This window comes from Porites lutea, chromosome 9, assembly GCF_958299795.1.
Source record: "Porites lutea chromosome 9, jaPorLute2.1, whole genome shotgun sequence".
NCBI lineage: Eukaryota > Metazoa > Cnidaria > Anthozoa > Scleractinia > Poritidae > Porites > Porites lutea.
In genome coordinates, this window is record NC_133209.1 from 14,979,314 (window position 1) to 15,007,258 (window position 27,945).

Below are 27,945 nucleotides of genomic sequence, written 5' to 3' on the forward strand. Positions count from 1 at the left end.
GATTTTGGTTTATTTGTTGCCATGTTGGTATATTTCTGAGGTAACGATATTCCGCTACCCAACTCAACTGCCGGCCCTCCCTTGCCCCTGAGGGTTTGAAAACGTCGTGGACAAGAGTTTTTTCTAAAACATTTATTTGACACTTGAGGAAGAGTCAACTTCTTCATATTTTCAACATAATTTATTCTTTGTTGACCACAAAAATAGTGAAAGATACTCTCCAAATGATTTACACGAGCGAGCGCAACGTTATACAAAGGTCATACTCAGATCCAGTTTTACTTATTTAATTTTAAGTCGTTTTATTTTCCTAAAGTGACGTTGATACCAACTTCAATCTCGGTAGAAGAGGACACAGGCGGTTTAAAGACGAATTTCACGCAATTTCAAATGCAAAAGCAAGACACTTGTGCAAACAGGAAAAACTGCGCGTGGCTTTAATTTCACGGCAATTTGACCGCATTTAGATTGTACTGCGGAGAGGGTCCCCAAAAGGGTTTTTCGGGATACGGGATTTCTTAGTACAGTGTATTTGAAGGCCGCGATTCGGGATTTTAAGGCTACATGGGGGCGAGATTCGGGATTTAAAGTGCCAAAAATCCTCTATTAAGCCCCCCCCCCCCCCGGGGAATAATTTACTAGGATAGGATAGGAAAGGATAAGTGCTTTATTATCAACAGAGCGCCTACAGACACATGTGTTTACAACGATAACAAAGATTTTACTTCAAGCCCATTTGAGGTGGGGGGGGGGGTTAATAGAGACGGTGGACTTTTTTGAGGGGCGGCGGGGACTTATTTTAATGAGAAAAGACGATAGTATCAGTTCTCCATAAAGAACTAGAATACAAAGTGGAAAAGCTCAAGTACCAAAAGGTTGGAGGCCATGCAGCCGAGCATCAGAATCAAATCCGAGCTTCCACTTGGTGAATAAACCGTTAGGGATCGGTCCACATGAAGTTTTAGATTAGTGATTGATTAATACAGTCTATCATTTATTAGTGAAGAATGATCAGGGGAGGAGAGGGTGGCTTATTAACTTTCTTCCCCCGAAAAGGTGGGGAGCTTAGTGGAGGGTGGGGGCTTGTTTGAGAAGGGGGGGGGGGGGGGCTTAATAGAGGATTTACGGTATGTGCGGGATGCGGTACGCCGAAATCGGGATTACGCGACTGAGCAAGAATTTGGGTAAAGATGACAGGATCGAAGAGCCTCTAGGGACCCTCTGCGATGCGGCCCAGGAACGAAACACACGTTATTTGATCACACCAACAGCCTAGAGAAGACAACAGAAAAAAATTTGATTCTCGATTTCGATTTCAGGTTACTGAACATATCTCAAAAGCGCGCTTATATCGCAAAGAAACGCTCGATAGTATACACCGACATGTTCACGCCTCAGGTAAAGTCAATATATTAATGACTTCTGTCAAGAGCCATAATAGGACTATTATGATCTCTTGCTTCTGTACAGTCACATAAAAACCCTGGAGAAAAAGCGCTAGAAGACGAAACAACATGGCTGGACTGATGGACTGAGAGATGGGAGTTGTGTCCGCAGCGATCCCTTCTCCCTGTCTTAAGAGATTTACATTGTCTTGGTTGCATCTCAGCGCGCATATTGATTATTCGGATTTAAAGTATTTCAAATAATTTTTTAAGTTCAATCATTAGCTGCCAGTCAGACTTTTGTAAATCTTCTCTGAAGTAGTTCTTTACTGCATCAATAGACTCTCGGCTGATCTGTGGAATTAAAAAAAGGAGAAAGAATAATTTCTTTACGATTATTGGACGAGGTTGCGCAAAATGTTGTGATTTGTCAGTGGCCAGCAGATTATTTGCCCATTATATGGAAACTCCGGTCCAGCGATCGAAGCGATAGCAAAAATACCACCACGTGTAACAAAAAATCACTGGATTTGACACTTTTTTATAAAAGAAGTGCAAAAATACGACTGCCTTGACAACAAATTTTCCACAGAATATTGAAAACAAATACAAGAAAAACGATTGCCAGAAAGCAATTGGGGAAAAATTCGACCCGAGTCTCGATCAGGCCGAGAAAAAAATTAAAAACACACGAACAGCCAACGCGAGACTTTTAAAGGTCTGATTCTGGAAGAGAGGCGGTACTAGAACATAACGTCGTGGTTTGCAATCGCGCTGGCTGAGTTAAAAACTAGACGGATTTTTTGAATTTGAAGAATGGTGCGAACGATGTTGTCAGACCCAGGTCCCCTCGATACTTTCTCAGCAATCGCAGCGGGCATATGGAAACCATCAATCGCGACGATCGCTGGAACTAGTTTACAGCGATCGCAACAATCGCAGCGATCTCAGCGATCGCAGCGATCATATGGAAACCATCAATCGCGACGATCGCTGGAACTATTTTTCAGCGATCGCAACAATCGTAGCGATCTCAGCGATCGCAGCGATCATATGGAAACCGGGCTTAAGCGACATCTCTTTGGGTGGTCGCTTACGGGAGGTTGCTCTAGGGCGGTTGTCCTTTCCGGAGGTCTAATTACTAAATGAATAGAAAACAAACAAAGCATGTTTAATATAGAGTTTACCTTGCTAACAAGGAGGTCTGTATGATCAAAATGCCTGCCGTACATTTTTGGCGCCTCTCCAGCTGGAGATTCGATCTTCACACATACTTCCATTCCTTTCCGCGCCTCAGGGAGCGGTTTGTGGTTCGCTTCAATGCCAGTAACGACACCAACTTCCAAAAACTACAACAAGAAAAAAAACAGTCTACATTCACTGAGGCACAACATGTGAGTTTCAGCTATATCGTGTTAATGAGACCTCGAAACGTCGAAGTCTGTTTTCCGCTAAAGAGACAATTTACTCAAGAATTGTTTCCAAAATCACGGTTGAAGAGTGCAAAAAGTCCACTTCCGGTTGACATGCGTCGCTTAAAGACGTCGTTGCTTAAACCACAACAATGTTGGGAGTTGTTGCGTCTGTGTTGGCAGTGGTGTGCAAACGGATGCATCAACAACCAACAATGTTGGGGAGTTGTTGCGTCTGTGTTAGCAGTGGTTTGCAAACGGATGCAACAACACACCAACAATGTTGGGAGTTGTTGCGTCCGTGTTGGCATCGGTGTGCAAACGGACCCAAAAACTCCCAACAATGTCGGGACCTGCAGTGCATTGTGGGAAGGATACAACTCTTACGACTCTGAAGACCATGTGTAATGCGCGTGCGTGGCCCCAACAATGTTGGAAGAGCTGTGCAAACGGATCCACCATTGTTGCGCTGCGCTTCGGCGATCACGGAACAAAAGAAATGTTGGGAGTTGTTGGCTCGAAAGTTTGACCCGATTCAATCTTTGCGCAACAACCTACAACAACATGCAAAACGGACGCAACATGTAACATCCAACAAGATTGTGAGTTGTTGGCTAACAATGTCACGTCCGTTTTTACGGGGCTTAAGTGTGGTACAGTGGAACCCGGCCAACCCACCGCCCGTTAATATCACCACTCTTTTCTTGGTCTCGTTTCTCGAAAGCCCCGTGAAAAAACAGGCAAGAAAAGGTGTTTGAAAACCATGACTTTTTAGCACAATATGACATGAACTGCTGATTTCCGTAGTAGGAACATTTTTAAGTATTCATGCCGAAACAGATTCCTCTATACTACCTGATTTTGCTGAGGGTATAATATAATCATAGAGCTTGCCAAACTTGCTGTTTACTTCGCTTTAGTATTTTCCCCTGATCTTAAGAAAGCGTCTGAGGTTTAGGAAAGTTTTAAAGAAGACTCACCTCCTTACTTGGTACCGCTATAGGAGTACCTTCCTTCACAACACCAGCTTCAACTGACACACCCATAACAATCGGACCTCGCGAGTTAAAGATGTGTTGAGGAAGGATTCGAAGCTTGCAAGGAAATACTGCAATGTGTTTGAATTCTTCACGTTTCTTTTGCTTCAATTCCTAGGGAAAGAAATTCATTTGTTGATCAAGTGATCGGTATCAACTGCCCAGGTGTGCCACGGATTACGACCTGGCAAACCCAGTGCGAGACAAGCACCTGGCTAAAGGGGTGAAGCTTCACTGGGCGTAGCCTCTTAAGCAAGCGTTCTCTGTGTCGTCAAGCGACGCCTTATCGTGCGGAGAGGAGTGTTTATTTTATTTTATTTATTTGTTTGTTTGGTCACTCACAGAACATAACATAACATTGAAACATTGGATAAAAGGTGGTGATTAAATTACAAGTTAATGTGACAAGAAAACCTAACGACGCTGCGAACTTACATCAATAGGCTTACTTATCACCTGCTTGAGTGCACAGAAAACATAAAACTTAAGCGACAGAACGACTATCAATGAGAAACAATTATATGAGGTATGGGAGATGTTATTGTAAATATATCTGAAAATCAGTTTCTATTCTAATTTAAGGGAGGGGCACAGGTTTGTCAGTATTGTACTATAAAGTGCTACCTTCTTTGAATAAAGTTGTTATTATTTTTATCATCGTCATCATCATCGTCATCATCATCATCATCGTCATCAAAAGACCTTATTCACGATACCCGCCATCTTTGCACGCGCTTAAGCACCGATGGAATAAAAGCGATGCCATATGGTTTCTCATGAGGCAAACAAGTGAAAAAATCTGCCAGTACAAGAAAACGCGGTCGAGTTCGTTTATTCTACACAATGAAAAAACAATTGCAAATTATGGGTGAAATTATCTTTTTTGGACGCAGTAGCGACCCTAGATGTCCTCAGAGCAAGCGAGAAAAGACGTAAAACTTCTAAAAACTCGAGCTGTAAATTTTACATGAACAACATAGTTGTCTCGGTTTGAAAGAATAAACAAACTCGACCGCGATTGCTCGTATTGCCCGTAAGTTTCATCACTTGTTTACCCCCTGAAATACCACGTGACATTGCTTTCATTCCATTTATCCTAAAGCGTGTGCTAAGATGGATAAGGTCAATTTGAAACCTTAGTACTTACATCCCTATAAGCAGTGAATTTGTCAAACAAGTGATAGATGATGTCGGCAGAGAAGATTTTCACACCCAAACTGTCGGCCATCTCTTGCGCTTCTCTCTCTATCCGCACATCAAAGGCCAGAATAACGGCATATCTAGAATGAAACACAAGTATCGTTAAGGCAAAGTTAAGGCTGCTTTCCACCAAAATTAAACTGTGTGGCTGGGAGAATTAATGGACGAATGCCGCGCCCCTTGCGAAAATCCCTCGCGCCTCTGCCGCGAAGAAAGTAGGCAGTTCCGAAGTCAGTTCCGAAGTCAAGACTTAAAACATACGGAGACAGGGCCTTTTCCGTTGCTGCACCTAAACTCTGGAATGAGCTGCCATTAGATCTTAGAAGGTTAGCTACAATTAAATTTATTCAAGAAACACTTTAAGACTGATCTTTTTAAAAAAGCATATAATGTTTAACTTTTTGATAATTTAGAATAGGATTTATTGTGATATTTTTATACATAAGACTGCTAATAGGTTTTTAATTTATTCATATTTTATTACCAGTGGGATCTTTTTAATTATTTTAATATTATGAATTGTAAAGCGCTTTGGTCAATTAGTGGAGTTAGCGCTATATAAATTATGTTATGTTATAAGAAAGTACCCCACGCAGAAAAATACTGCTAGCTACGCAGGCTACACAATAACACGTTAGCGACGTCTACGGAAATCGGTCATTTCGCCCCCAAGTCATTTCGCCCAGGTTACTTAGCCCCCTATTTTCGAGTCATTTAGCGCACTTCAAATGTAACGTTTCTCGTTCTAGAATCCGTAAAGCAAAACAAGCATGCGTCAAATGTAATTTTCCTCGTTTTCTAAGCCATAAACCAAAACAAGCAAACTTCAAATATAATATTCCTCGTTCTAAAATAGGGGGCTAAGTAACCGGGGCGAAATGACCTTAAAGCTACATTAGCGTACAAGTGGCCAGTAGAGGACTTTGGAGTTTTACACCAGATAAGTGCACAAAACTTCCTTTCTCTCTGGTCATTGCGAACCTATCTGGATGAGACGCACTACACTGAAAAGGCGCTCTTGCCTTCTGTCAAACCAATACTCTATGTTCGCCCTTAAACAAACCGTGGATCCAAACATAAAATTACTGCTACGTAAAAACATCAACAAACAATTTTAATCCGGGTTCGTTTCAACGAACCTACAGAAAAAAATGCGCAAAGAAACAAGTCCGTCTCCTCGCGAGCCTTTGTGAACATTAATACATTATTACGAGATTTCTTTACTTAAAAATGCTTCTTTAGTCTTGAGTCTTTGATTCCACGGAAACTGGACTATTCTTTGACTTGAATGTGGGATACAAAGAAGACAAAGCAAAATGAAAACTTAGAACTTACTGTCCGTCATGTTCCAACATGGTGGAACACTTCATGATGTCCTTTTTATGAACTGGACCAATATTAACTCCAGAGTACTGTTAAAAAGAGCAAAAACATCGTAAGACAGGCAGGGCCACAACAGCTGAATACAAAACTCATACAGAGAGTTCTTAACCTTTCCCATACCCAGAGTGTTAAACCTCACAGCTGAAAAAAAAAAACTCCTACACGTTTCATTTTCTAAAACATCGATAAACATTGTACTGTGATAGAAAACCGAGATAGAAAAGTTTTGACTTGAATGGGAACACAACAGGATTAACAACCTCAGCCCTGGGCACGAGGATGCTGCATTTAGATAAAGCTATGGAGGCAACGTGGCCGAGTGGTCAACGCGGTGGACTCGCAATCCGGCGGTCCCGGGTTCGAATCCCGCTCTGGTCAATTGCTGGATTAGCTGGATAAGCTAAGTGCACTCTCTAATATAAAAAATATAAAAAAAACCTTTAACTTCTTTAACTTTTATGACTCTAAGTGAAGGCGTTAAAATTTATAAATTTCTCACTCCAGGGTCTTCTTTCTGGGAAATTAATTGACTCAACGAGATAGACTAATGGTAATATGAAACTATGAGATGCAAAGAATACTGTACTCACAGGAATTTTCTCAGTGCGCAGAAACTCAAGCAGGGCTTCTAGAGATCCCAGAGTAGAGGCCTGTACGTACACACCCCGGTCAGACAGCTTGATAGACTGCAGTGTGTCACGGAGAAAGCTTGACACTTCGTTCTGTTGAGAGCCAAGAGCAACATAAACACCGTTACAGTGATAGACACCTCACTGGTAGAGAGAGTTGCGTGAGATAACACAGTATCGAAGAGGACAATTGTTGGTACAGGGATAAACACAGACCACAGGAGGCTATGGCAGCGACTGCGAAAATGGTTGAAAAGTCAATTGGGGTTCAGCGTTAATGTAATTTCGCGTGGTAGAGAAAGATAAAATCAGCCGCGCGACGGGCGAGCGAGAACGCGAGGGGCACATTTCGCGTTTTCACGCATGCACCCAAAGTTTTCCATTTCTCCTTCTTCTCAAGATGGACGGACGCTCTATTACCTTACAACTTCCAGCCAAATGCTGAATTGAGTTAAGATTTTAATTTGATTAGAAAGGAAAATGAATCATGAAGTCTGAATAAAAAAGATGAGTCAATGTAAAAAAGTTTAGATAAAAACTGCTCCACATCGAATAATAAGCTATAAAAACATGGCTTGTTCTTGCATCTTTTCGTTTTGCATCTCGGTATGATAATAGTTCTCTGCCCTCGTAGTGAATACTTGAGTATACGTATGTCCGGGAGTTATTTGCGGAGACTGTGTGTTGAGTTTGCGCAGATCTCGTCGAACAGGTTGGCACCAATTGAAAATATGATTGGGCCGAGTTTACTTCTGGGACTGTTACTAGGATCAAGTAAAAAAAAAAATGACCAATAGCTGACCGGCGCGTTTCCAGTAACGATCCCAAAAAAAATGCGGGACGCATTTCGGCTCCAGTTCACCTCTCGTTTCAAAAGTGGCAAATTGCTTTCCAGCTCCCTCGCTGCCCGAGATAGACAGTGTGCATAGCACGTTTATGAAGTTTTACTAAATCTTTACTAAGACTACTAGACAGAGCGCCTGTCACTCAAGCTACGTTACTGGCTTGCAAGAAAATGTCCGTTGAACTTTACGTAGATGATTACGGCCGTCGCGAGGATGTCCAGGTGTACATAGAAAGTTTAACGGAATAGAAAAGAACTCGAATGTCCTTTGAAAACGTTCAAACAAAGAGGAAGAAAAAGAAGAGATTCACCCTACTGACCTTGAAATAGTCCACCTCGTCTTGTTGTTGAGCAGCATACAATGGAATTCCAGCGAGCGCCTTTTCCAAGTCCTTCGCAGCTATCTTGACTCCTTGGGCCCCGCAGAGCTCCTTGTGATTAATATACTGGTTCTTGACTCTGAGTTCCTTCAGGGGCTGAGGCGTGAGAAGGGCCCTTATCTGAGTCACAATAGGGCCCTCAATTCCTGCCACAATTATTGTGTCCCCTTCCTTTAGCTTCCCATTCACGAGGATTACGTCTATTGTTGTACCCAGGCCTGGTAAGGCTTTTACCTGAAATAAAAATTTAAGTAATGTCATGGATGGTTTTACATGCAGTGTAAAGACGCAAAAAGCAAAGGAAAAACCGTAAACCGCGCACATGTGATTTCAGTTTACTCATCAAAATAGAAAATATAAGTATCTAATCGTTTGACGTTGACGGAATTCGCACACCTGTCCATCCTTATTTACGACGCAAATGCAACCCAATTCAAAGAGAGCATGATATCTGTGGTGAAAAACGTACTGTACTAGCTATTGTGACATCAGAAGTGCAGCAACAAGAACCGCCATTTTGACCCCTTGCTCTGACAGTCAAACATCGCACGTGAAACTACGGGCGCCTAGCAGAAGTCAACTAAACTAGCCCGCCGTACTGAGGTAATTTTGAAAATAAAATACAGTCAACTCTCTCTAAGACGGAGACCTTCGGGACCGGCCCTGACTATCCGTCGTGGAGAGGTGTCCGGTTTATAGAGAGCCGAAGTAACGTGACATCAGTAATTTTAGGGCTGAAAATATTTGCAATGAATACACGTCTGTTTAACTTGTACAAAACAACTAAAACTGGAACATAGTAACAGAGAAGTGGAATTATTTTCTTATCGTGCAATCAGAAGTTCATTCCAAGCAAACGTTCACGGCTTGGCGGTGTAACAGTATGCACTCTTCCAACTGGAGCAAGACTACAAAATATCTAACATTATGCAATAAATTTACTGTCATGTAGAACACCTGCATTTCCGTTTTAAGGTATATTTTTCACTACATTATCATGAAGCACTTCCCAATTGTCTGTTGACAGCTTCAAAGGTATCCGTTGTCCGTCTTTGAGAGGTTTCCGTCTTAAAGAGAGCATATTTGCAGTAAAATGACTGAAAAACGGCAGGGACTAACACTTCTCCTTACGACTTATACTGATCTGGCAGACTATCCAGGCCAGTTCCGACAAATGGTAATCGTCCAACGATCGTGCAAAGGGTTGGGTTGGAAACTCACTCCTTATAAGGATGTTTCCGCCTTCCAAATTTGTCGTAACTCCACATGATATCGATATGGCGAGACAACTGAATAGAGACCTTTTAGAACGACTTCGAGGACAAGGTTTCAACGAAAGTTTTTTTTGCGTATTCTCAAAAAAAGACACCCCTACTTTTTATTCACCAGAAACGTTAGCGCTGTTGTCTTTATTAAAGGAGGTTTAGCCCTGTCCCGATTGCAAAATCAAAATGATAGAATTTCTAACATTTGATAACTTGCTTCCCCCACTACGACATTCTCGCTAAAACTCGTAGTAGAATGACGACGACGAACACGTTTTCCCGCCAAAATGACGCTGGTTCACTACGCGCGCGCACTACTTAGTATTGAAAAAATCTCGTCCTCGAAGACGTTCTCGTTTTTGAATCTAAAGCTCTCTAATTAAAACTACTCAATATCTCACCTCTAGTACCATGCTCTCCAGTTCTTCAGAAAATGACAGTCTCTGAGCCAGTTTTGTTTGAGTCAGCCTTACGACTTGAGATATGAGGTCTCCCATTCCGTCTCCTGTGTGAGCAGAGGTGGGGACTAAAGACACGTAAGTCCTCGGGTCTGGATTGTTGTAGAACAATGCTGCGTTCAGCGCCTGGGGAAAAACAATCCTTATTTATCGGTAACAGTTGTTCGACTGTAGTTAGAAGGCAATTTAAAACAGTTTTAAGGCGATTGTCCCTTCTTTGACCCTTCAGTCCGATTTTTTCTTCTTTAGTAAAATCACCGGATATAAATCAAAAGGCTTTCGGAGAGAAACGAAGCAAGGTGTCGGAAATACGAAAGGAATTATTGTTTTACAAGACAAATAAAACCCCAAGAAATTGCGGTCGCTCTTTTCTTCTTTCATATGGCCTTTTCTATGGTCTTTTTCATGTTTTCTATGACCAGTCTACTGACTTTGTGGCTCAAACAGAACGCTGTATTAGTGATTGTGCTACAGGAACATTTATTTTCGGGACTTTCCATGATTCACACTCAAATTCTCCTACTTTTAGACCTGACAAATACCATTTTAAACTCCCTTAGTTTCTGTACGGGCCCCGAACGACCGAGAGGTTTGACCGGACAAATCGCCTATACAGGAAGTTGCATATTCACTCACCTGTTCAGAAAACTCTTTCAAAACTACTTGAACTCGTTCATCGAACTCTTGCTTTGTGTTCCGCTTTTGCTTCTTAACAGTATCCACAATACCTGAATTGGGGCCTCGCTTCCACTCGAACAACCTGTCCACCTTTAAAACCGGCACAGTGTAAATTAAATCCAGAAGCCAGAGGCACATAAATGTCGGGGCGGACGTAGTAGCTTATATCTGAGGTTAGGTTAAGAATCGAGGGTGCACGGATGCCTACATGACTGCTCTTGAAAAGACTACATTAATGTGAAATGCTGCTTGAAAACTAGTAGTATAATCGCAGGTTAATAAAAAACGTTAAAGATTCCAATTCGTGCGTGACATTTCATGATTTTCAGGTAAGGCAGAACGAATGAGATGTCACATGTTTTTCGTGGAAACGAGGCAAATAGCTTGCAAGAAAAACGAGGTCAATGAAAGAAAATGGCCAATATTCTGACGAAATTTTTTTTTACCATACGATAACTAGGAGACACTGCATTAACAGACTAAGAACAGTCTAAGAACAGTCCTGACAGTCCTGATAGGCACTATGACGTTAAGGCCTGTCTAATACAGTTTGAGAATCACCATCATATTTCGTATAACGGCATGTTTCATTCGCCACTTTACAAACGAGGACACCGGGCCAAGTTAACTTTTGCAAAGACTTTTTGGACTGTTACTAGGGAGAGGGAAAATATCGGCCAATAGAGAGGAGAAGTTTTGAGAATTTTTTTCCAGAAATTTTGCTACCATGGTAACGTAACGTCAAACTTCTCCTCTCTATAGCTGACCTGCGCGTCCCCGGTAACGATCCCAAAAACAATTGCGGGGCACATTTCGGTTCCAGTTCCCTTCTCGTCTTTAAAGTGGCGAAAACGGGTCAACGAAGTGACTGCAAATTACTTTTTTTTTTGTTTCCTTTACTAAAATATAAAAGATTGACTAACTTCGAGAAAACAGCCACTTGATGGTTACAAAATGGAAGAAAAAAGCAAACCTTATTCAGTGCCACTATAAACGGCGTCTTTTTCTTCTTCAGTAGATTGATAGATTCGATAGTTTGTGGCTCTAATCCATGCATAATATCGACCACTAAGACTGCCATATCACACAAGCTTGAGCCTCGGGAACGGAGGTTACTGAAAGACACAACACAGTCAGTTACCGGCTTAACGGGGTTATATCACATTATCTGCTATCTTTTAGAAAAGCTTAAACGTGTCTTTGCGAACATCAATTGGATTCCAAAACTAATAGTCCAGTTTTGTTATTTAAGACTATATTTAGGCTTTAAAGCTGTTTCCTTTCCTCTGTTATTAGGGATGGCAAGGATGGACTTGGATTGAAACTTGAGAAAAAGTTGGGCTAACTTATTCAAGTTTTAACCCTTTAAGTTCCACAAGTGACTGACCAATATCAATATTCTCCTCACAATATCAATACATAATCAAGAGAAAAGGTTATGAGAATTAATAAAATGATCACCTAAAGGAAAGTGTTTTAATCTTTGAACAAATTCTCTCAACTAATTCTTTAAGGAAATGTATGGAGATCAGTTTGGAGAATTTGTATGTGGATATTGGAGCTTAAAAGGTTAATGCTATGCCTGGAAAAGTCACCCAAAAATGTTATGGTCAGAGCTCTCTGGTGGAATTTGTTTGATATTTTCTTGATAACTCTAAAGGAGCACTTTGTGTGTGGGTAAAGGAAGTAGGTAATAACTTTAGCACAGAATTGGCAACAGTCCACGTTCAAAGTATGGCAATGAATTGAACAAAGGTAATGGTCCACCTAACTACGCTGATTTACTCAATTACTGACCTGAAAGATTCGTGTCCAGGAGTATCGATGATAAGTAGACCAGGAAGCTTGATGTCAAAATCTTGAAACTGAAATACGTATAACGAAATATAGAGTGAGGGTTGAAAACTTCGTTTTAGAAAATGTTGTCTGCTGACATTCATCGGAGAAATAGTGATAGAAGGAGAGTTAAAAAAGGAACAGAATTGTCATTATTCGCTGCTTCCCGAAAATCCAATCATAATTTTAGCTCTTCTCATTTACGTGTAAATTCGAAAAAATAAAAGGTTTATCTGGAGCTTACATCCTTGATCATCTTGGTCTGTTCTCTTATGGCGTCCACAGGCACCATAGTAGCTCCGATCTGCTGTGTAATACCACCAGCCTCCCCATCTTGCACGTTACTGTGACGGATCTGTAACACGACGAATGGTGCCGGTTAGAGCGATTCAGCTAAGGTCCCCGTTAATATGGAGCCGGAAAACTTGTCCCGAGTGGAGGATCACTCGCCTATCCGAGCTACCCTGGGGTATCCAACTTTTCCTGCATTTAATTTCCTTACAAAACTTGGCGAATCGTTTTCATAAGAAACAAAAAGTTGGCTCCGCGATTATATGGCTCCTTTAAAGATAAAGAAATTTCGCAGTGCATGAAAGACCTTACCCTTTCATTTGCAATAGCTGGCAAACATTTTATTTGTTTCGGAAGTTTTTCTCGCTCAGTATCACGGATAACTTAGCCAAAGATCGAGTAACGAGTGAACGAAAACACAAAGAGAGCACGATAACACACGGTACAATAGCAAAAAAACTCTCACACAATCTCAAATATATGATTTATGTCTTTGACCCCGTTTTCGCATTCACCACGACCGCTGTGGTAATCCGTTACGGAGTGGAAACTGGATCACATAACAGTTACCTTATCTAAAATCTTTGTTTTTCCAGTATCCACGTGTCCCAGTACACAGATGACTGGAGATCGCAGATTGTCCGTGGATCGGTTAGCTTCCGCTCGTACTCGTCTTTTCTGAAAAACACGAAATATTTTGAGTTTACTTCATCCCCAAAATTTAAAGACCATTCCCTTTCCCCAGTTCCACACAGTTCCTGCCTCTACGGACGGACACTTGTAAAAAGCAGACACTGGACCCTCCAACTTTGGTGTCGGTATAGGACAAACGCAAGATGACGTCATTTTACAACAACTACCAGAATCCTCCTCTTTGTTGTTTTTTTCTGCAAATTAGGGCTATTGCTTTTTAACCTCAGCGAGATTGGCAAATTTAATGAAGAAAGGAGAAACGAACTGAATTCTGGTAGTTGCAGTCAAATGTTGTCATCGTAAAAATGACATAAGAGCAGAGTTTTCCTTTGAGGCCGGAGGCCGGATGTTTCGTCCGGTCGTTTGCCATTCTATGTCCGGCACCGTGACTTTCATGCCCATATTTTAGGGTTTTTTTTAAATTTTTTTTATCATTATAATATTTGTTTTACTTAAGCAACTCATGAACTTACTGACTAGAGGATAACAGAATAAGCAATTAAATGTCTTTGCTGTTTGATTGTTTTCCCTTTTCATTTAAAAGAAATTGAAATGGCAAAGCTTACAACCTCAGTTACCTTATGTCTTTTTTGAAAATCAATAAAAAATAAATTCGCAATGATAAACAACTGAAAATTATGTTGCTGTCATTCTCCAACCGACTGTCCAATTTCTTTAAAAATTTTACTTTTTAAAGAGAATTTGAGTGAACTCCAGCCTTGCCTCGGAAACTGATTCTTGGGTTAAGAAACGATGGGAAACAGCGTTTCTAAATGTTCTATTTTAAAAATTTCCTGGGTGGATACCCCCTGACCCCCCTAGGTAGCTTGCGCCTTTGACGCTCGCAAGGCGCCCTGCACCGCCAAAAATTTCGCGTCCGGTGTTTTCAGAAGTATGTCTGTTACTTCAGAATCCTGTAAGAGGGTCTGGCTGAGAAATTAATACTGAGTTTTATAGTACCTGTATTCTTTCATAAACTGTTTCTGTCTTTTTGTCTTCCTCTTCAGATTCCTCCTCACTTTCACTTCCTTCCTCCTCATCTTCATCTTCTTCGTCCTCTGATTCGCTTTCCTCCTCGCTCTCATCACTTTCTTCTGACTCTCCTTCGCTTTCCGCTTTACCTTCTGCCAGTTCTTTGACTTCCACCTTCAGAAGAAAGTATTCTTTGAAACTCAGAAAACAACAGAAAATAACCTTTATCATTGTCATTTAATATTATTACTCAGTAAATGCTACTATCCTTGCCTTGAAAACTTATACTTTTATACTCTGAGGGAGCCCAATATTCATAAGCCTTATGGTTTCTTTTTGGGCTTCCTCACCACATTTATTTGCGTCTGTGTAATCCTGTATTCTTTTCCTTTGTTTTTATGTGGCTAAATATCATTTAGGCAAAGTTAAACTCGAGCGAGTTGGCCAGCAGTCTTCTCCCACTTCAGTATGTGACCTACGGGGCGGCCCGCGGGGAATTGCAGGGCTCCTTGTGTGCCCTTTTGCTAGTGTTGCTTTGCATTGTAGCTTTGCTTGCTGATCGTAGCGGATCATTTTTAGCCTTCTTGCGAATCATTGCGGATTCTTGCTGATAGTAGCGGATCAATGTTTGCCTTCTTGCGTATCATTGCGGATTCTTGCTCCCTCTCCTCCCTCCCTGCCTGGTGGTTTGGTAAGTATTTTCTCAGGTAAGTATTCTCTTAGGTAAGTATCTCAACTGAATTCATTCAGTGTGACGGTGCCGGTTAGTGGCTGCTCTTGGGGTGGTTCCCGCTTCCAGGGTTGCCATGGATACCTCCTCTCTGCTTATTGCATTTGGCCCCCCACTAACCTTTAAGGCACCAGCTCCCAAGCTCATCATTAGCGATGAGTTTAAGTGTTAAATAAAACTGAATTGAACCGAACTGGAATGCTGCTGTGTTCCAGGATAAATCAGGCATGAGAAAACTAAACTGCAAACAGCATTTCGATAAATTATATTAAAATTCATTCTTGGCTCCGAGGCTTGGGAGAATAAAACGAAAGAAATGTATTACTTATTACTGAGCCTCAAGACGATTTCGGAGCCAAGTATGAATTTTAATTCGGAATTGGTCTATTAATTTGCAGTTTTGAGGTTTACTTGCGTGTCCTAAACTTTACTATGATTGGTCAAAACACAATTGACTTTTCGAAGTTAAATCAAGGTGTTCATGGTTTGTTGACTTGCACAGTTAGAGTAACCAAATTTCAAACAATAATTATCGAAAAGCAAAAAGCCCATTTGCACGATGACGTGTTTTTACTACTAAGACCATAATTCATTTCGTTCTTCCTTTCATATTTAAATTTGGTAATCCCAGTGAGGTTTAAATAACAAACGCCCTACGCCCGGTTCCTTGAAAGATGGTTAAGTTTAACCCAGGATTAAGCCAAATTTCAAGCACAGTTTTCTCGTCTAAGAACAACTCGAGGTTACAAAAAATTTAATACTGTTGAGCCTTTACTACGAGATACAGTAATGATAACACAAAATGTTACCCTAAGCAATGCATAGGAATGTAAAATACGAGAACGGAAAAAAAATTTAATCCCGGATTAACGTTAATTGGCCTTTCAGGAACGGGGCCCTCATTTTCAAAAGAAAACAAAACCCTGAAGGATTCTGGTAGTAGCAGCAAAATAACGCAATCGTGCAAATGGCCTGTAGAGTAATGGGAAAACGAGGATTAAGTCACAATTACAATTTGTTTAGCTTGAGAAGGGAGAGCAGAAAGTCGAGAGGGGCATGTTACTAATGAAGAAATAACAGATTCATGTTCCAGTTAAACTAATAAAACGTGAGACAGCTACTAGTCAGAAACAAAATACATTTTGGACAACAGATAACACTTCAAGACTCTTAAAGTGTAAATTATTTGAGATATAAGATTTTACAAGCTGAAAGGTGGGGGGGCGGGCGTGAAGTGGGGTGGGGTTAGGGAGCTAGAGAAACATTTACCCTTGTAACAAAAGATAATGTGCCAAATAAATGTACACTAGAAATAACTGAAATTACAGTGCAACTTTGTATCAATTATTACTGTACCTTGACAGTATCTGGTGCTTTAATATCTGCAACGGATTGAGAGACAAATTTAAAGTAAGGCGTTTACACTGTATTTACCTGTAACACTTACACACAACCGATTCATTGCACGCTTCAGTAACTGGGTGATTTGACTCAAAAGTGAGATTATTATCTATTGACAGTTGAAATACAGTTAGATGTTATTTAGCCAAGGAAGCTGTCACGAAAGTAAGCAAAAATTGTCCTTTGAAATGACAGGGCACTGGTATGAAAAATCCAAAACTAGTGCATTATTTAGCCTCTTAACCTTAGCCCTTTTGTTTAAGTTTGCTTTCAACAAGGTCTACAAGAAAATAAGGATAGGGAAAGGCGGGCTTAACTGCAGATTACCCTGCCACTTTAAAGCAACCCCTAACGGATAGGTGGATAAGCAGATGCTCAGTCACTACATATCCGCGTATCCACTTTGTCACTACGCATCCATGTATCTGCCTATCCGCTTAGTAAATATCTTTTAAATAATAATCACTGCATACATGTATCCGCATATCCACTTTGATATACCCTTAAGACAGCATATAAAGCCAGTACAGTATGTCTATTTTGTCTTTCTTAAAACCACTGAAGGTAGAATGGCACATAAAGTGATAATTGTGTATCCACATATCCAGCTCTTTCAGGGATACAGCTTCGAAGTGGCAGGGTATTCTGTTGTTACTGAAAGCTGAGAATTATTACGTACGAAAAACAGTTTCAACCTTGAGAATTGGTTTCAACCCCTACAACTTTCCCTACCTGACTGGCTTGAATTCCTAGATCTGCCCGTGATAAACAAACCAGCAATAACATTTTTACGTTTTTAATTAATAACACAGCAGACCTTGTGATTGAGTCTCAGGTTCATCATCAGAATCCACATCCCAAGAGTCCTTAACCTAACAAGAGAGCATTCTCATTGATGACGTTTGCACACAAAATTTCCAACTTCATGTAGGTGTGGGTGAAGGGGCCCCCCAGGGAGGGGGGTACTTGGGCTAATTCTTGATGGGTATGTGCCGCTAGCCTCTCAGAACCCCTACCCCATTATAGTCTATTGTGTAGCCAATTATAGACAACATCTTGGCCACTTTTGGGAAAATGTAATTTTCACTATCCCAACTTAGTCACATTTGTTAAACTTTACCTACCCGAATTTTCCGACCCCCAAAATCCTGAAAATGTGCAACCCCATTCTAGTAACTCCATTGAAAATGTAACCCCATCATAGTCAATCCAGCTGTGAAAAGGCGACCCCATCCAGTGGCACATTCACATTAGCCTATTACTAGGATGTAGTCCCCCCTCCCCTCATCGAAGGGCTAAGAAGTCAAGAGTAAATTGTGAGGCCACCCTTCCCTCCCTGCTCTTTTCTTAGGGCATCTAGACAAGCACCCACCCCGTCCCCTCTACTTGAAGATCTGAATCTGCCACTTCAATAACGTGTCTTCTTTTAATCAGCAATCGGCCACAGAAACTGTGGTAGTAATAAAATGAAAACAGATTATTACCTCTTCCTCCTCTTCCTCTTCCTCCTCCTCCACTGCTTTATCCTCCTGTTCATCAGCATCAGCATCATTGACATCTTGTTGATCTGTGATAAACAAAGACACAATCAAAACTTATTATTATTCATTCAAAACATTTGCAGTTTCTGATTGGTTAAAATACCCTGGCTTACTCTTCATAAGCAGTTGGCGTTGACCAATTTTGGAAAATGCGAGCAATATAGCATTGATTCAGTGGTACATTGCCAAGCAGCCTCATTTACAGGCAAACATACCTTCTATCAACCTCATTTTCAGGCACAGCAGTCTAGTTGTTTATACCCGAGGGAACTAAAAACAATGGCATTCACTGCTATCCACTAAAACTGAACAAAAGAAGTACAAGAACATGCAAAACATATTGCTCAATGGGTGTTATCTACTATTAGAGGAGTAACTGCAAGATAAAGCGTCTGCTTATAAATTATTCTGAAACTGTGCCAACAAAGAGCCCAATGTTTTGATAGAGTCTACAAGGAGGTAGGCTTGTTAAAAACTTCACATGCATCACAACTACAACAAATGCCAAATACATAGAGAAAAGAAATGACAAAATTTGTTTACCATCTGTCTTCTTGTCTTCATCCTCTTTGGCAATCACTTCATCTTCGGTGGTTGTTTCTTAAAAAAGGAAGGTGAAGACAAGAGTTATTTAGAAATGTAAAAGGGCTACAACAATTAAAATAGAAATGCAGAGGTAAACACCACTGAAAAAAAACTAAACAATAATGAAGCACGGTATAAGTACATGTGGTATGTACCGGTTTTTATGTAATAGGCAAATCTTTGCTGACGTTATTGTTTACATCTTTGCTCATTAGCATAAGAGTTAACCCACAGAAGGTGTAACCATATGCACAAATCAAATTAAAAAGTTGAACGAGTTGGTTAATTTGAGTGGTTTGTGCACTTTTCAGCTTTTTGCAAGCAATAACAAAAGAAATAGCAGCCACTGAAAACTGGAAATTGCCAGGTGACAAAAACATTAATGAGCCTATACATTCTTTGTAAAGTTTCAACCTTTTCAAAGATAATTTCTCAAAACTTTTTTGTATATTGGCCTCAAATTTCACAGATAACTGAAACTGCCATGCTCTTTCAATATCAGAGAAATTCTTTTTTAAAAGCTTGATCAGGGAATGAAAGGCATATGCTAATGAGGCAAACAATGTCAACAAACATTTGCCTATAAAAAGGTGACTGCATGATCACCACCACAAAGCCAAAAATAATTTTTCTTTCTAGAAAATGACATATGTCCAGCTACATAGAAGTCACCATTTTTTCTATCAAAATCAGGGTTGTCACTAAGATTTCAAGTTGCCGGGTAAATACAACAAGTAGGCGGGGAATCAAACGGCTAGGGATTTCTTTTGGTTCTATTTTTCTTCTATTTTCCCAATAAAAGTAGCCGGGGCCCACTCTCTTAGTAGCTGAGGAAAATCCCCGGCCCCCGGCTCTTAATGACAACCCTGAAAATGCAGTTTTACTCACCAAGATCTTCAGTTGTTCCAGCTGTTTCCTCTTGGTCTTGTTGCTGCTGCTGTTGTTGTTGTTTCTTGGGTTTTTTGGTGCCATAGCGTACAGGTCTTCTGACTCCATCTTGCTCTTGCTGATTTAATGCAGGAATTTCAATCAGGCCTTTACAGAAATAATATGGCTCAGTGTTAATAAAAAATTTGCACCGTGTCATCAAGGAAGACTGAATATGCACTAAAAATCCCTTCTTCGCTAATAACAAAAACAATAATAATAATAATAATAACAAAGGGACAATTAAGGCGGCATTAGTGGTCCTTACCTTTTTAATATCTTTCTTAATGAACTAAACATTACTTTAGGTAACCATGCATTGCTAATTAAGTACACACCAATGATGTTTTTTAACAATCATTGCTCCTGTATGGAAGGAGGGAGACTGCTTTGGTCAGCTGGGTCAGTTGGTGTCACAGTTTTTTAGTCTGGACAGAAACAAATGGAATTTCTTGCAATCCAAGTAAATGTAAAGAGTACACCTATATGAGAGGGGCAACTGCGATTACTATCCACTGATTGTGAGGACACCTACACTGTAGCTGTAAAGAAGTAATTTATGGGTAACCCTTCAAAGCAAAAGCATATTTTCAGCCTATGCGAAGAACAAAATAATTTATTTATGAGGCCCTGCTAACGTAAAATTCCAACAAGCAACATGGCCTTGAAACATCGACATAAACTGGATGAAATGGCAACAAACAACATAAAGATGAATTAATTACCAACAGGGACATGGCCTCCTCTTCAAAACATGAAATGACCATATTTGAAATCCAGACTAGGGGCATACGTACCGCCCCACAAGAGGGCCTCATTAAACAGTTAACAAATGCTTACAGGTGTACATATCCTTAGATTGCTGTGCAAAGAGGGTTTTCAAATTAAATTAGCTTTGTAAGCTAAGTACATACACACCTTGCTTTTTCATAGAATCCAGCATAGCCTGGGCTTTGGCTTGTTGTTGCCTCTGCGCCTTTGTGAGAAATTTCCCTTCTTTCTTTAGCTTTGCTATTCTTTCCTGCAACAGAGACAGCAAACCTATACCTGACATTTAAACTGACCGAAAAACATGACTGTTGTAAGCGGGGAGGATCAGGGCATTGTATAGAAGTGGCTGCTAAAAGAGGTTGGTTTGACTGTGGTCTAGAGCCTAAAGAACAACTGAAATTATTACACTTTGATGTTGTGTCTTAACAGTACCACTGTTTGGTTCAAAGGTGTTGCCATTCTACAGTCAGTTAATAAAAAATATTTTAACCGAGGTTGATGCTCCACTTTCTTTGTCTTCTAGGAATTGGAGACAAAGGAAATCGAGAATCAACCCAGGTTAAATCACAATTTATAACCTGAAATCAAATTTGACCTGTAACATAATTATATACCTTTTCTTTCTGCTTTTTCCTTTCTTTCCTTTCTTGCTCAAGTCTCAACTGAAACAATAAAAAATACAAAATTATTTATCAACATCGATCTTAATTTTATGCTCTTGACTGGAAAATTCAATGCTTGACACAAGCATAATAAACCACATGTTCATGCACAGCTATCAGCCAGGCATGGTTTAAAATAAATTACACCAAGGTAAGGTTGATAAGCTATGTACATGTGCTGCCTTTGTGAGCATGTTGTGTTAAGTTCAAAAATGAGCCAGTGGCACCGTTATGGGAAACGTTACAGAGCACCCCAGCTAACCAGTTTTCCCCCTTACATCTAATGCTTACACATAGTGGCATAAAAAAGGGAAAAACCTTTTCTAGTCTCCTGTTCTCTGCTTCCTCCAAAGCTCTCTGTTTCTCTTCTTCTTCCTGTTTACGACGCTCTTCCTCCAGTCTCAGTTGCTCCAGGCGTTGTTGCATCTCTTTCACTATGGCTTTGTTTGGTTTCTTTGTTTTCTTCTCTTCCTTTTCTCCTTTTTTCTTCTTTTTCTTTTTCTTTTTTTCCTTGTCTTCACCCTCCTCTGCTCCTTCCCCTCCCTCCCCTCCCTCAAGCTCATCTCCTTTGTCACCAAGCTCATCTGCCTTCTCAGTACCATCATCCCCTACATCTCCTAAAAAGAACACAATTTTTTTTTAACAAAACAGTCTATACACGTGACATAAAAAATGAAATATGACAGAAATAATTATTTTTCTTACACCTCCAACAAAAATCAAGATCTCTTCTTCAACGATCATCCGTGACATTTCTAGCTTCATTTTGACGGTAAGGATACAAAATCAATCAACTTTCATTCACTCTTGCCCCTTTCGCAAGCTCAGCCAGCAAGAAAATTTAAAAACGTTTACACCAGGTAGAAATGTGTAACACCCATACATTAGATCAAAATTTCCAAAGGGGATTAAATATACAAATGTAGAAAACAGAATGCATGGGATTTCTGCTAAAACTGGGAAAGCTGTGCATTCATGGTACAGCATGTGCTACTAATAGGCAAATCTTTGTTAACATTTTTTTCCTCATTAGCATTATACATTGTATGCTTTTCACTCCCTGATCAAGCTATTAAAATAAACCCTCTGAATATCAAAAGGGCATAACAATTTCAGTTATCTGTGAAAAATTGAGCCCAATAATATACTGAATAGTTTTGGAAACAAAATCTTTGAAAAACTCAAAACTTTACAAAGAATGTATGGCCTCATTAACGTTTCTGCCGCCCAGCAATTTCACAGTTTTCGATGGCTGCTATTTCTTTTTGCTATTGCTTTCAACGAGCTGATAAGTCCACAAATTGTTCAAATTAACCAACTCTTTCACCTTTTGAAGTTAACTTGTACATACAGAGATACCTTCTACGGGTTAACTCGTATGCTAATGAACAAAAATGTAAGCAATGATGTCAGCAAAGATTCACCTATATGCTGGGTACACGCTGTAAGCACTGACTGTACCATACCTGACAATTTCGATGTCACAGCAACTTCTGCTTCTTTATCAGCAGATGATTCAACCTCAACTTTTCCCTCTTCGGTCTTATCATCTGCACTGGTAGTTGCCTTGCTTTCATCTTTCTTCACTTTGGTTTTTGCTTTTGCTTTTTCAGCTTCTTTTTTCTTTTTCTCTCTTTCCTTTTTTTCTGCTCGCTTTTGTGCAGCAGTTTTAACTCCTGTTGTCCCTTCATCAGTCACTGTGACCTCTTCAGGTTTCTTTGCAGCATCATCAGTTTTTTTCACAGGTTTCACTTTTTCATCCTCAGAATCAGCCTCCAAATCAAAATCAAAATCTTTCTTGTCCTTTTTTTTCTTTTTAGATTTTTTAGAAGTTGTCACACTAGGCTCATCTGTAACTCCATTTCCATTTTCTTCTACAACATTATCTACAGTTTGTAAGTCATCAACATTACCAGTGGCAAGACTCTCAGTTTCAACAGTTTCTTTTGTGGCTTCAACATCTTTCTTTTTCTTTTGTTTTTTGCTCTTTTGTGAGCTTGTTACCATTTCTGTTAAATCATCATCACCATCATCTTCAGCAGGACCATCATCTTCTATATTTAGACCCTGAAATCTTCCACCAGATGGTTTGTTTTCCTGTGTTCAAGCAAAGAGTAAAAGATAAAAGACCAAACACTCAACAAAACAAATGGGATCTGTGGTGAAGTGTCACAATAGGTCATCATGCAATTTAATCACCCCCAGCTTCATATCACATTCATAATAACTGGTACTCTTTTCACATGCATACAGTGTATTACCAGTTTCTATCAAAGATCACTCATTCTTTCCTAGGCCTTTTTCAGCCAGTGTTTGTAAAAAGGGTTCTGTGTTATGATTTAACGACGAAATAGCAGGGTGGCAGAGTAGCAAATTAATAAACAATAAAGAGATGAGATTAATTTTTTGATATTTGAAATAATCAAGAGACTTCTCTTGATTATTTCAGATAATTCTCACAAAGACCGAATCTTATAATAAAAAATAATTGTTTTATCATACATTGTTTTGAAATAAATAATGACAAACACACTGTCACATGAACATAGTTTTACATTACTCTTGCACGTATTGTGCACGCAACCTGCAGATTAGTCAGTTATCTACTTAAAGGTTGCACTTATTGCCAAAATTAACTGTAGGTTATTAGCTGATGAGAAGCTAGATAGTGAGTACAATGTGTAATAAATGAATATATCACCTTAACTTTACTAGCAGTATTTTCTTTTTTATCTGGTTCACCATCTTTTAGTGATTCAAGGTCATTCAACACATCATCCTCCCTGTGAAAGTAAATTAAATTGAAATCAAATCTGCTACAATGTCAACCAAACTTCCATTAAGCTTTTTACATGTATCAAGTTCATTCATCAATAGTTCTAGATTTGATTAAAGTGAATTGAGCACCGAACTTATGTGGTGAGCTATCGGGTATTGAAACAAATCTGATTGGCTATTATTACTGTCCTGATTCCAGCACGAATCATAACTATAACAAAATTCTTAAACCCGATTAGCCATCAACTGCCCTGATTTCAGCCTTAATAGGACAGTTAAATAGGACAGTACGCGTAATGCCTAAGTAATTGGACAGTACGCGCCATCACGCGCGCGCTGAAATGGCTTTTTTTTCACTGCTAGCAAAAAAAACTCAGAATTTGTTGTCTTTTGATTAAAAAAAGAGCCTCATATATCACAAATTTTGTTAAAGTTATGATTAATTGGTAACAGAACTTCGTGTCGTCCATATTCAGTCTGTAATCACACTCGTGATTAAACAAATCGGACTCCCGCTACGCGGTCGTCCGATTTTGTTAATCACATGTATGAGTACAGACCAAATTGGACTCCACTCAGTCCTGTTACCATTACTAATAGACAGAGTAAAAGGGCAGTACACATCCTGCCTTAACCCGTTAAGCCTTAAGAGTGATTAGCATCAAACTTCTCTTTATATCAATACTTTGTAAGTCGCATTGGCAACCAGCTGGTCACAATTATGGACCTTGTTAGTGGATAACACCAGCCAACTATTTCAACAAATGGGGCCTGGTTGACTAATCAACCAAACAGAACCCAATAGTAGAGACCCTCTTAGGGAAAGGGGGGGTACAAATGTCCCTTGTCTGAATTTCAAATACAGTCATTTCACTTTTTGAGGAGTAGGCCATGTTCCTGTTGATATTTTAACCCATTTTGTGTCCATTGTCGCCATTTGATGAAGTCTATTTCTATGTCGCTGTTTCAAGGCCACGTCGCTTGACGGAATTTCACCCTAACAGGCAGGACCTGAACAATCGATGAAAATCAACTGATCAATTGATGACAATCGATTAATTACTGTTGATTAGCATCGATTGGCATCGGCCAATCGATGATCAATCAATAATCACACTTATGAGGTCGCAAACTTCATCAATTACCATCGATTGGCACTAAATTCATGTCTCTGTATCTTCAGGTATCCCGGGAGTGTACACAGATCGTATATTATTTTTAAACCTGAGTAGCAAAGTTTGAGAATTGTTCATCTATGTGGCTCCGTTAAAAACAGCACAAGTAATTAAGACAATTAACATGTCTCGTTGTCAGTAGTGCAAACTTGATCAATTTAGCATCAAGTTCATTGCAAAGATCCAACTGACCTGGGACACAGTCGTCGTTCAAACACAATTAAGCTTATTATTTCTTTTTCTTCTTCTTTCTTTATATGTCTGTGCAGATGCCCGCATCCACCTCGATCTTTTGGTGGAATTCCCAAGAGTGATTTACGGAGTAGCAAAAAGTTATTCCAGGCAGGCGTCAAAGGTGACAAGCACAGCAAACAGTGCCAAAGCAGCACAGAAGTGATTCTCCTTCCCAGGAATCATGGTGAGAGACAGTTGCTTTTATTTCAAATATTACTTTTTTTGCCAAATTATATAAGTTATATAAATTATATAAGATAGTTTTTACTCAAATAAAAAGCAATGATATCAAAATGTGTAACTTTATTAGTACTTGATGAAATTGACAATTGAAATGTTTGACTGAATAGGTAATCGATTGATATTGCATATTGATAACAACCCATTATGTTAATTGATCGATTCCCATCGATTATCAATTGATATTGATAATCGATGATAATCAATAATCACAAAAATTTTTGTGATCAATTGTCCATTGATTATCAACATCAATCGATTAATTGATATCGACTGTCATCCATTGTTATCGATTGCCATCAATTATCGATTTCATCGATTGTTCAGGTCCTGTAACAGGGCCTCATAGAATAGTCAAAACATTGCCCACCAGTACCGTCATTTATACGGTGAATAATATAAATGTCAATTAATTTATGAAAGTTTTCTAAAGTTTGAATTTTTCTACGACAAATTATGCAAGTAATGTGCGTTACTTAATTCACGATACACCATCGCGTTAAGAAAACTGGATGATGGCAATCAAATTTATTTGGTAAGATAATTCTTCCACATGTAACACGTGACAATGATCAGACTCGAAACTCGTTTAATTTACTGACAAAAAAACTCACCAGTCTACGTCCTTTTTCTTTCCTTTCTTTGGCTTTCCCATCTTCTTTCCTTAGGTTCGCCAAATATTCTGCTGGATATCCACGTTAAAACATATGATAAGCTTAAATACAGGAAATGTCTATTAAAAGATGGTGGCTCGCTGCTTTCCCTTCCTCTCTGGCGATCTTCCTCTGCTTCCCACCGTTTCTTTGAGCGCTCTAAAAGACATACATCAAAGTAACGTCCACGACTGAACCTTCCCGCGTTCAATGCTTCAAAGGAATCAAAATTAACTGATACACTGTAATTTTCGAAAAGAAAATGTACTAAAAGGTGAAAAGTATTGCATGTGTGTGGGTAATTTTTTTCGTCATATTCTATACCCAGGCTCTCCCTGCCAAGTCACAGGTTTCCCAGTATAGTAAATAATGTCCACAGTCCGCCCACAGCAAAGGATTGTGCCTCACAGACCTCAAAAGTCGCAGGAATCGATTTTCCATTTTCATCTACTTTCGTTTTCATTTTCTTGACACTCCTTATGACTCTGTCATTTACGATCTGGTAGCCGGCTTAGCAGGCGCTTGTCCCGATCGACTATGCTCATAACATGCTGGAAAGTTGCTAACCAACATTAAATACCAAATAGTTGCTAAAAAATTGCCAAAAATCCAAAAAGTCCCCTCGTAAAAATCAAAAGTTGCTACCGAAATTTCTGGATACTTTTATATAAATGTCAATTTAAAGCTTTATTTTTCGTTCTTCATACTCACTAACACTGGTCAGGAACATGAAAATAGCTTGAAACTTAGCTTACTAAAGCAACTCTTTAAAAAGAGTTGCTCGCAAATATGGCAGAAAATTTAAAGATACTAATTAATCAGCTTAGCCTCTAGGCGTTCTTGGCTAGGCCAAGCCTGGACTCTAAGTCCGTTGTCCACTTAATAGAGGTTTTTAACAATAGAAAATACAACTTATTTTATTGTCCGCGTCCGCTTAATAGAGGTGTCCGCTGAATAGGGGTTCGTTACAAAGGGAAATATAAGACGTTAATTTCGGAACCCGGCTTAGTGTCCGCTTAAAAGAGGATGCCCGCTTAATTGGGGGTCTGCTTAATACAGGTTGCACTTTAATTGCTTTTGAGACCTGCGAAACGTTGACAGGTGAAAGATTATGTGTTCAAAAGGTTGATAAACATTTTACAAGAGAGAACGATCCTCTCTTGACATTTAAGAAATCCACATAAATTGAAGTTTATATGAAATCGATGACTTTTTTTGTGCTTGATATGTGCTCTAAACCGATATATTGTGCTCTAAAAATTTCTCAGAAAGACAAAAAATTGCTCGACGTTGGTAGTACCGCAAAAAGTTGCTCAAAAGTTGCCGAACACAATCGGAACAGGCCTAGCAGGGGCCGTTTATTATTAGCCCGCGAGTGGAACACGCACATCATCGAGATTTCTTCCTTCGCCCCCCAAAAACTGTCGCCTGCTACACAGGCTAATGATCTGGTGAAGACCAGATTGTCGGAGTCAGAAGTAGAAGACTCTGAACCATTAATCATAATGCTTGTTTCGATTCTGCTTACGACTCTGACAATCTAGCTTTCGTTACTGGGGGACAGAATCACCTGATTGGGTGACTGATTATTTAATTTTCCCGAGAGCGTAAATTAAATTTTTGGTTCAGTAAGGGTGGAGAATGTTAAAAGCCTGATAAATCACCAGGATGAATTGAACTGCCTTTCGTACGCAACCATACATCATCACCACCATCATTATCTAAAGCTTTTATGAATACTGCCCACCATAGTTTTTTTTCAATTTCTGACATGGACAAGTTAGG

The 27,945-nt window shown here is 39.6% G+C and overlaps 1 protein-coding gene across 1 annotated transcript; it reads right to left on the reverse strand.

The window, feature by feature from the left end:
- Positions 1–159: 159 nt before the first annotated feature.
- On the reverse strand, positions 160–26,478 carry LOC140947208 (eukaryotic translation initiation factor 5B-like). The gene is made up of 25 exons (XM_073396270.1): positions 26,122–26,478; positions 23,782–23,863; positions 22,547–23,177; positions 21,399–21,697; positions 21,033–21,080; positions 20,566–20,668; positions 19,609–19,755; positions 18,679–18,735; positions 18,079–18,161; positions 17,412–17,466; positions 16,550–16,575; positions 14,452–14,637; positions 13,369–13,476; positions 12,752–12,862; positions 12,469–12,536; positions 11,645–11,786; positions 10,630–10,761; positions 9,937–10,119; positions 8,211–8,504; positions 7,008–7,139; positions 6,370–6,446; positions 4,982–5,114; positions 3,778–3,948; positions 2,573–2,734; positions 160–1,739 (listed from the first exon to the last, which is right to left on the reverse strand). The coding sequence occupies exons 1-25, from the start codon at positions 26,160–26,162 to the stop codon at positions 1,632–1,634; spliced, it is 3,579 nt and encodes a 1,192-aa protein (XP_073252371.1). The 5' UTR covers positions 26,163–26,478; the 3' UTR covers positions 160–1,631.
- Positions 26,479–27,945: the final 1,467 nt, after the last annotated feature.

Coding starts and splice junctions, on each gene's coding strand:
- LOC140947208 (XM_073396270.1), bottom strand. CDS start 26,162: ATGGGAAAGCCAAAGAAAGGAAAGAAAAAGGACGTAGACTG. Junction 12,537..12,751: donor AGACCAAGATGATCAAGGAT/GTAAGCTCCAGA, acceptor TACGTATTTCAG/TTTCAAGATTTTGACATCAA. Junction 7,140..8,210: donor ACGAGGTGGACTATTTCAAG/GTCAGTAGGGTG, acceptor GGCTCTCAACAG/AACGAAGTGTCAAGCTTTCT.